Raw genomic sequence first — 10,518 nt, 5'->3', positions numbered from 1 at the left:
AGGGAAGGATGGCCCCAGATACCCCTCTCCTCTTCTGCCAAGCACGTAAACACTCATGGACCCCAAGGCCAGCCACAGGCAGACACGGACACAGAGTGCCAGAGACACACCACTTGTACAAACCATTTATTCCCTGCATTGGGTTTATACAAACTTGCAAGATACAAATGCAGAACTCACTGGGTGCTTCAGTACCTATATCTAAAAAGAATGCTGCTGAGAGGGAAGCAAGCTCCCGCCTGTCACTCAGGACAGCCCCTCCCTGGGGAAGGGTTCGTCGGCTAGAAAGATGCTAAGGGGCTGGTACGGCTGTTTGGTCCCCTGACAGAGATGCCCTCTGTTTATCTAAACTTAACTCTTCTTCTAAGGTCACTTTTATACTAAATAAAGACACTGAGTCATAAATTTCCTTGTATGGTTTATTGTCTAATACTAGCAAATCAAATTGGCCCCAATATGTGCATAAATAGATATATGTGTATATATATATATGTATATTTCATATTTTCCTTAGTTTGAAGAGCTGCCAGGTTGTCGGGGGATACCTAAAGGGAAAGGAATTAATCCTGTCTTGCTATAGTCAGCCCTGCTCCAAGAGCATCCCTCTCACCAAGGAAGGCGAGCAAGTGCACACAGCTTGCAACCTCAGAAAAACTCTAAAGTGACAGTATTAGTATTTGATTACAGCCTCTTGGTTATTGATGAGGGAGGTAATGTGCTAATTGGGAAGGCCCTAGATTAGTAACCAGGGCTGTCACCAGGTTGGTTACTTCGCCCTGGGCCTCCGTCTAGGCCCCCTTCATTCATAGCGAGATGCTTTAGGCTGGGAATAGGGTGCCAGCAAATGTCAAAGTGGGAAGCCAGGCTTCAAATGCTGGCCAGGAGCTCTGTGCTAGATTCCAAAACCCTTGATTCCAGATCTGGACAAAAGACATCCATTCTGCCCAAATTCTTGCAAGGCAAGAGCCCCTTGCCCACTCCAATAGTCGATAAGCAGTTTGGAAGGCTGAGCTGGCTTAGTTCAGAGCCCCAGCAGCAAGAAAGTCCTTGGCAAGTCTGAGATGTACCTTGTCCGTGGGACCCTCCGGGCTGACTTCGCAGTCTGGATGCCAGACTGAGGTACCATCCCCTTAACAATGGCCCCCAGAAGAAAGGTCACAGAGGGAGACAGATGCCATAGGTGTCACCCAGACCAGTGAGGGATCAAGTGAAAAGGAGTGTGAGAAGTCCAAGGAACTTGAATGTATCTGCCCCGAAGGACCCGTGATGCCAAACCGTTTCCTTTGGCCGTTGCAAAATATTCTAGGTCCATCAAAGAATAGACTGACATTCTCAGTGCTGTTTGGCGTAGGCTGCCCTTTCCAGCAGGGTGATAAAGGAGGTGGTCCAGGAGCACATCTGGGGGGTGTGTGCCTGCGAGGCTGTACTTCTGTGCACACAACTGTAAACATTTCCTTGAAGAGGGTTCACACCCAATAACCCTAGAGGGTCATTAAAAGTTGACAGTGTAATCAAATCCTTAGACCAGGACTTGCAAGAGAATGTCCTGCCCTGGCAAGATCCTCTCCGGGTGAGCTCTGGGGACCAGCCCTTTGCAGACTGGGGAATGGGAGGAAGGAAGCTGCCGAGGAGGAGGGAAGGGTGGAGGGTTGGACCTAGAGGCAGCCGTCCCAGTCTCCTCATATCATTTGCCAATTCCATTCAGACATTGCACATTTTGAAAATAGATTTGCTTTTATAACAAAAGCGTAAAATAGATCTGTCTTAAAATAAGTCTTTCCTCTCCCCTTCTTTGGATCAAAAGGCATGGGGTATGGCCGCAGTATGCTAGGAATGATGTGGAAAGTAAAGGAGAGAAAATGGGCCTGGGCAGGAGTTCTAGTAAAGGATCAGACATCCAAACAAATATATATATATATATTACATATACATCTATAATATGTATAATCTTCATAAAACATATATTAAGGCATGTAAAGCAACATAAAGAGCCAGCTTTATGAAATAAGAGGTGAGAGAGAGGTGGCAGAGGGGCAGACATTAATCCTTGGTATTTTACATGTATTTCTAAAAATATCACTTAAAAAAAAAGGAGAGACAGACAAAGAAAGGGGAAGGCATGGAAGGCCCTGAAAAATCTGTTTCTTACGGATGGATAAGGTGTGGGAGAAGATGGAGAAGGGAGAGACGGTTACCTGGGAGCCAATCCCACCTGCCAGTCTTGGGGGGGCGCGGGGAAGGGACAGGTTTGGGGTGGTTGAGCTGTGCTGAAGATGGGAACTGCAGCCAAGGGTCATGTTCAAAAAACCTGCTAGAAGTGAAGGTAAGTGGAATCCCGTCTGTAAACCCTCAGAAGCATGAGAATATCCTAAGCACCTAGAACAGTGCCTGGTACATAAAAGGTGCTCAGTAAATATTTGTTGAGTGAATTGTCAGCTTTACTTGCATATGAACCATAACTGTCCCAGCCACGAAGGAGTGGAGAGGAATTGTTGGAAGATGAAGTAATCATTCTTGGGGCCGCTGGAGGTCAGACTGAAGTCTCTGGGCAGCAACTCTGGCAAAGAGAAGGCCTAGGGGCCAAGGTTTTTCAGCTTCACTCTCTCTCCTCCATCCTCTCTGGCTACATTCATCTGAAGGTGGGTGGAGCATACGGAGAATGGGCTTTGCTTCTGTCTCTCCACTACTGGCTCCCTGGGTAGGTGGGTTGTGAGTGAGCCAAGCTAGAAGGGAGACCTTCCATACAGCCTCAACTTGTCCTCACCTGGGATGCCTGGAATGCCTGGGATGCAGGGTAGGGCCCCAGAATCTGGCCTACCAGATTAAGGCCACATTCCCTCTTTCCAGGGCACACGCTCAGCTGGCCCACAGCACATTTCAGGGGGAAGGGAGACAAGATAATGTCACAGAAATGTTTAGGAAAGGCCCCAAGGCTGACCACACCCTCTGTAAGACAGGTCCTTCTCTCTGCTCCTGACCCCAGAACCAGGCCCAGACCTAGAAAGAGCCATCTCCCAGACTGCTGCTGCCCAGCCCCTCAGCTCACACCTCCATACCCACAGCAGTATGCTCCATGGCAGGTCCTCGGTCTGGCAGCCCCGCTGATCCTGGGGACGAGGTGGGAGAAGCAGAGCCAACAGCTGGCACTATACTGGGCACTAACCTAAGGTTCCACCCTGGGGAAACCAATCCCTTACCCCTTCTCATCTCCGTCCTCCTCCTCCTACTTGCGCATGAGTCCTGCTGCTTCCCTTTCCTCCCACTCTCCTGAGACCTCTCCCTCTCTCTCTGCTACCCTTCTCAACCTGCCCTCAGACACTGCACAGACCTGCTGCTCTCTATCCACAGCCAGCACTGTCTTCTGGGAGCCGAGGAGCCTCTCGCCATCTCTCATCATCTTGTCTTTGGCTCAGGCAGGGCGGCCAGTCTCCACTGGACCCCAAGGGAGCACCCATAAGCAGAGATGTGCCAGACCCTGGGCACAGCTGGGGCAGGACGGCAGGGCTGATGGGGGAAGGGGGTGGCGGTGGGTGCTGCTCTCGGTGTCAAGAGAGGAGCCCTAACCTAAGATAGCCCAGGGCGCATTCCCCACCAGGGCATCTTCTCCATCAGGGAATGTTCCAGTAGGGCCATCACAACCCCAGCCAGAGCCAGACCTAGGCTCCCTGTGCCGTGGGCATCAGATAGGATGGCGCTCCTCACCCCACCATCTCACGCCCTGGCCTAGGACCACCGTCTGAGCAGCAAGGACTTCAGGGCCGGGCACCGTGGGTATGTGGACACTGAGGCATCCGTGCTCCTCTCGGCAGAACCCCGGCCCCCAGCCTGGCTCTCTGTGGCATTCCCATGAGAGCACAGGGGCGGGGGGACAGGGGGCCAGGATGGGCAGAGGCGGGCTTCAGAACGTGGCTCTGTGGAGCTTCACGGCGTTGGCCTCGGCCAGGGCTTGCACTGGAGGAGAGAGACGCGGGTGAGAAAAGCGCTGCACAGAGGGGCAGACCCTCCAGCCCACCCTCCCCAGAGAGAAGTCTTGCCTTGCAAAAACCTGTGGAAACCCACCCACCCCCTCAACCCTGAGAGAGGGGAACAAACGAGTAGAAGTCAATTCTTGTTCACTTGCCTGATATTGAGCAGCTGCGTGCTAGGGGGAAAGAAGGGACACAGCCTTTGCCTAGAATCTCCCAGTGCTATTTTAATTTACAGTAAGATCTGGGAGTGATCTGGGAGAAATAAGATCTGGGACAAGCAGCTTCTGGGGGCTTCTGAGGCAGGACTGCTGTGTATCTCAACAGATGGCAGGCTTCTTGGCCGACAGGAAGTGCAGGGGTGGGAGTCAGGGCAGTCCCTCAGACAGCGGACAGGAGAGGCCTCAGCTCTGTTCCCATCTGCTTCTGGAGAAGCAAAGCCACTGGCACTGCAGCATCCAAGAAGCGGCCCTGCCAGCCGGCTCTAGCCCGACACTGCGTGGGGATGCTTGCGGGCTCAAGCAGATGGATGAAAGGGAAAGAGCGGCAAGGGGCACTGGGGTGAGGGGAGAAGCAGTGCCGGGTGGAACAAGAGGGTGCAGATGGCTCAACGGGGGTGAGGGAGGGGGTCCCGCTCCCTGGGCTGGATGAAATACAGTAGAAAAGTGCTTACGTCAGAGCTCAGACCCGCATGGCATGGCTGCTGTCGGCGCCCCGTGGGGATTCAGACGATAGGGGGTTGGCTGGTGGAGCCGGGGAAGCAGGGGAGGTGGGAGGGCTTGGGGTGGCACATTGCACTGGAAACAGAAATGAACAGGGAAGTGAATAGGGGCGGCCGGGGGTGGGAGGAGGTAGGTTGGGCACCCAGAGCAAGCGAGGCCCCCCTCCATGCGGTGCGCGGGAGCAAGGCAGGAGGCAAGCAGAAGGAGAGCTGAGTTTGGGAACTTGTTCAAGCTGAGGCAGAGCTGGCCTGGTTCCAGGGGTGCCATGGAGGAGAGCATGGGGCCCCAGAGGAGCCCTGGCCCAATCCAGGCTCTGCTGAGAACCAGTGTGACTGTGGGCGAGGCCCAGTCCCTCTGAGCCCAGGGCTCCCCTTCCATCCCTGCAACCGGGAGATACACGTACCTTTCCACGACTGTGGAACAGAATGAGGGATGGCACCTCATAGACAGTGATATCGCTAGTGATAATGATTAATAGTGCAGTAAAATCACACTAATCCAAATCATCAGGCCCTCATTCAATGACTCAATCCAAGTGATCACCGTGTTTATCAATTCCATGCAAACAGAGGTTTCTGACAGGCTTCAAGCCAGTCGGTTAACTTAGGCTGGAGTGTTCAGAACCGATTCCCCACAGTCACTTACTATCTCTTTTCATCAATCCAGGAAAGGCAAATTCCAATCCACCCCTAAACAGATCATTAAAGGCCTTAAGGTGCTGCCATTCGAATTAATGAGATTTTACTCTATTATCATTATTATTTCATGTTGAGAACAGCAAAATGAAGGACAAGGAAAGGGGAGTCGTATTGTTAGGAACAAGCTCTGCACCGTCTCCAGACCCTGGTGCACCCTTGGTGCAGCTGTGAGAGAGCATCCTCACTCAGGCTCAGAGAAGAACCAGGCCTCAGCCAGGGTCACACTGTGCTTCCCCCAAGAGAGGGATCCTGGCATTGAACTTCCCAGTCCCTTGCTCCCACCCTACCCTGGACCTCATCACCTTCCCTGGCCTCTGCACAAGAGAAAGGGTCAATGCAGCCCCACGCATATCTACACTCGCCGACATACATACATAAGACACGCAGTGCTCTCCCCGACGGGAAGTGATCCACAGTCTGTGCATGGGATCCAGCAATACCAAACCTTTCTACTCAGCACACATAATTCAGATGTGTGTGTATGGGCACTTCTGAACCTGTGCCTTGCACATGACCCAACACACTTGTAACTTGCCATACAAACACATACACAAACTCTTTCAAAACACACATTTGTGTGCATGTCCGTATCACAGATAATGGTTAGTTGTCTGGCAACTTCAACTTTTAAAAGAGTCAAAAAGTCAAAACCTAAGCAAGGAAGATCTCAAGGAAGCCAAATAGATGTTACAATGTACATGCAGTGAAGCTCTTACAAATTTATTCATTGAAGAGCTCCTTGGAGTCCAGTTACACTTATTTACACACAATTCTGATATATGTTGACTTGCTGAGTTTCTAGCCCATGAGAGATTAGAAACAGGAAAATCAGGAGAGAGAGAGAGGAATTGAGAGGCCCACTGACATCTATATAAGGCACAACTGAAGAGAGAAAATCTTCTGTAAAAAGTAGACATAATAATTTTAAAGCATTTCACCAAAGAAGACATACAGATGGCCAAGAGGCACATGAAAAGATGCTCAACATCACTAATTATTAGACAAATGCAAATCAAAACTACAACGAGGGGACTTCCCTGGTGGCACAGTGGTTAAGAATCCGCCTGCCAATCCAGGGGACACGGGCTCAAGCCCTGGTCCGGGAAGATCCCACATGTCACGGAGCAACTAAGCCCGTGCGGCACAGCTACTGAAGCCCATGTGCCTAGAGCCCGTGCTCTGCAACAAGAGAAGCCACAGCAACGAGAAGCCCACGCACCACAACAAAGAGTGGCCACTGCTCACGGTAACTGGAGAAAGCCCGCGCACAGCAACGAAGACCCAACGCAGACAAAAATAAATAAATAAAATAAATAAATTTATTAAAAAAAAAAAAACTACAATGAGGTGTCACCTCACACTGGTCAGAATGGCCATTATCTAAAAATCTAGAAACAATAAATGCTTGAAAGGGTGTGGTGAAAAGGGAACCCTCCTGCACTGTTGGTGGGAATGTAAATTGATATAGCCACTATGGAGAACAGTATGGAGGTTCCTTAAAAAACTAAAAATAGAACTACCATATGACCCAGCAATCCCACTACTGGGCATATACCCTGAGAAAACCATAATTCAAAAAGAGTCATGTACCACAATGTTCACTGCAGCACTGTTTACAATAGCCAGGACATGGAAGCAACCTAAGTGTCCATCAACAGACGAATGGATAAAGAAGATGTGGCACATATATACAGTGGAATATTAGCCATAAAAAGAAAAGAAATTGAGTTATTTGTAATGAGGTGGATGGACCTAGAGTCTGTCATACACAGTGAAGACAGAAAGAAAACCAAATACTGTATGCTAATGTATATATATGAAATCTAAAAAAACCCAAAAAACTGGTACTGACAAACCTAGTTGCAGGGCAGGAATAAAGACGTAGACATAGAGAACGGTCTTGAGGACACGGGGTGGGAGGGGGAAGCTGGGGCAAAGTGAGAGTAGCATGGACATATATACGCTACCCAATGTAAAATAGTTAGCTAGTGGGAAGCAGCAGCATAGCACAGGGAGATCAGCTCAGTGCTTTGTGACGACCTAGAGGGGTGGGATAGGGAGGGTGGGAGGAAGGCTCAAGAGGGAGGGGATATGGGGACATATGTATGCATATGGCTGATTCGCTTCGTCGTGCAACACAAATTAACACAGTATTGTGAAGCAATTATACTCTAATAAAGATGTATTACCAAAAAAAAGTGTAACCGTTTGGTAGCATCTAGCAGGGCTACAGACATCTGTATGGATTACAGCCCCCAAGGGCATCTCTTCCACAGAGGTCAGCAAAATAAGGATGTTTATAATGATACTAAATGAGCGAGAGCAAGAAAGATTGGTTGCTAAATATAACCTCTTTAAGAAGTCAGAAAAATACTAAACACATTAGGAATATATCCATCAAAATAAATTCACATATGCAGTGGATAGGCAGTGGACAGATGTGCTATTACAGTTGTGTGTTCACAAGTGCTACCACATCTGCAGGCATAATCGGTCACATGTACTCACATTCATGAGGCTGTGCTCTCTCCATCCTGCACACACAGGTGTGTGTTCACAAATGTGCAGTACATACACTGTGCGCAACATATACACAAATACTCTTTATCATTCCTCATACTGCAAAGAAAGCCTATCACACGTAAATATGTGCATTCATAAGCACTACCTCCACCCACGTATTGTACACTCACGTCAACAGCTTCCCAAACACCATCTGTACTCATAAATAATGGGTCTCCGCACAACACCCATAGACATTTTGCACACACAGACACACTCCTATATTTGTACTCAAACTTTCCCTCCACCCACACATAACATGCGTGCATATGCACCCATACATATGTACCTACAACCATTACCCAATACAGACACTGCAATGACGTCACGCCACACATACAAACTTAAAATTGCCGCATCTTCCCAGATGCTGCACACCAGGTATACCAACAACTGCTACAAGCTCGCCACCGACCACAGCATCCACGCCACACACCCCCACTCAGGCACTAACTACATCCCTTGACCGCTGCACTGTCCTCATGCCCCCTGTGCCCAGCGCTCCCCCCCTCCCCCACAGCGCCTGCTGTGCCTGGCAGAACTGCGGCTCTGGGAATCTGGGCCATAGGCCAGGGGTGGTGGGGACAGTGGGCTAAGTCTGAGGTCTGGCCCTGCCACAGCCATTTTTTAAATAGTTGGGGTCTTGGCAAAAGCAAGGTGACCATTTGTTTTCAGCACACTGACCCTGAAATATAAGCCCATGTGTATCAAGGGGGAATCTGAAGAGCCAGGGTGGGTTTTGTTTTCATGGCACCTTTGGCGGGGGAGCTATAGAAGAGAGAGCCAGGGGCTGGGACAGGGGAAGGGGCAGAGGGAAGTTTTAACAGTGCTGTATGCTCTAACCCTTGAAATAGGAAGTTGACTTTTGCCCAGAGCATGTGGAATTTGATCTTTGGAAGCTTCGAGGGCGGTTGACAGAAGCCTCCTTGTAGCCAAACTGGTTCTGCTGCTTTCTGGTTCTGGCTGCAAGATGGGGCTCTCTGAAGCCCATCCCTTCTCTTGCCCTCAACTTCTGACCAACTGAAAGCCTGTTTCTGAAGTATCTCCAAGGGCTTTCCCTGGCCACCCATTCTAATGTCCATTTATATGCCAACTGCTAGTTGGTTCTTCCTTAACGCTTACTTAAATCCCCTTTGCTGTAGCCTAAAACCCTCTGGTTTCTGAAAATATCCATATTTAAAATAGCTAGAAAACCCACAAAACATTTCTCTTTCTACTTTAGCTATTGCTATTTCAACTAATACTACCACCAGCACCAGCACTACCTCTACTACAGCCGGCTAGCATTTATTGAGCAGTTACTGGGTGACAGACACGGTGCTAGGTGCTTAGCACACCTTGTTTCCATCCTCACACCGCCAGACAGGTATTTTTATTTGAATTTTACAGATGAGGAAATGGAGCCTCAAAGAGCAAAAACTGAAACCCTCCGAGTCACCAACACGAAACGCCATTCCTTCCTCTGTGCGTCCAGCCACGATTCTAATCTGACACTTGCCCAGGCTACCATAACTCTGGCCGGCACAACCTGTCTCTGCCCCCTCAACCAAAGTCATCACAAGCCTGGCATCCATCCAGGGCATTCGTCTGGACTGGTCTTCAGAACCCTCCCTCTCTCTCTCCCTCCTAAGCACCTTTCGTGTTCAGGAGGAGGCAATATTGTCTCCCATGCTTAATTACTTAACCACTGTCCTTCCTCCACCTCAAAGCCTCCCATTCATAGGGTCTCTTCTATTCTTCCCAATTACATTCTCCTCTATTCCGGGGTGCTTCTCCTCAAGCTGAGGGGAAGTGAATCCTATTGGCTGCAACCCCATAGTGTCCACTAAGACCCACTAGCCTTTGTATCAGTGTGAAGTCAGTTCCTTGTACTCATCTTTTCTTAGCAGAAAAGTGGGTTTGGGTCAGTAGCCAAGGCGGTGACTGTATTGGCTGCTTGTACCATCTTCCCTTTTCATTCCTGCTGTTTGCATGCAGCACGAATGGGAAGTCAGAGAATACCCTGGAATACCTGGCCCTCACTCCACCACTGGTACATACTTGCATCTTTTCCAATCAAGCTCAGTTATCGCCTCTTCTCTGGGCCTTTCCTGGACCTGCCCAGGTAGAATGGCTCCCTGCGCTCCCCGCATGGCCTCTGGCCATTCCTCTATCCAGCAGCTAGGCGGGTCATCCTGGCTCTGAGCTCCCAGATGTCGGCAACTCTGGCCCCTTTGCACCCCCTGAGACTAGCACAGCCCCTGGCGCTCAATAAGTGCTCATTCTGACCTCAAGGAACATCTCCCTGTTCTGTCCCTGGCCCCCTGCCGCACTGCACTACCTCCCCTATGCCTGGTCAGCCGGTCTCCCTGGAGGAGCGAGGCCCAGCCCCTCTCACCAGACAGCATGCGGCCCCTGCGGGAGGCCTCGGTCGCCAGGGCACAGGAGATTTCAATCCGCTTCTCCTGCTCCTGCAGCTGGCTCTCTGAGTCCTGGGGCACGTCCACAAGGTCCCCCTCGCCGATGGGCACCACGTTCTGCATACTAAAGAGGCACAGACACACAGAAATGGAGGGCGGGACAGGATGGTCC

General features: G+C 50.2%; 1 protein-coding gene across 8 annotated transcripts in view; it reads right to left on the bottom strand.

The window, feature by feature from the left end:
* Positions 1-111: 111 nt before the first annotated feature.
* The window catches only part of PLEKHA6 (pleckstrin homology domain containing A6), a 137,663-nt gene continuing 127,256 nt past the window's right edge, over positions 112-10,518 (bottom strand). For all 8 annotated transcript variants that reach the window (XM_082432443.1, XM_082432444.1, XM_082432445.1 and 5 more), the window contains 3 exons: positions 10,325-10,470; positions 4,639-4,762; positions 112-3,951 (listed from right to left, as the gene is read on the bottom strand). In XM_082432443.1, coding sequence (XP_082288569.1) covers positions 4,647-4,762; positions 10,325-10,470 — 262 coding nt within the window. In that variant the 3' untranslated portion in view covers positions 112-3,951; positions 4,639-4,646. The remainder of the gene's footprint in view (positions 3,952-4,638; positions 4,763-10,324; positions 10,471-10,518) is intronic.

This window comes from Balaenoptera physalus (assembly GCF_965194825.1).
Source record: "Balaenoptera physalus genome assembly, chromosome: 1".
Classification (NCBI taxonomy): Eukaryota; Metazoa; Chordata; class Mammalia; order Artiodactyla; family Balaenopteridae; genus Balaenoptera; species Balaenoptera physalus.
This window is presented reverse-complemented; position numbering and strand designations above follow the sequence as displayed.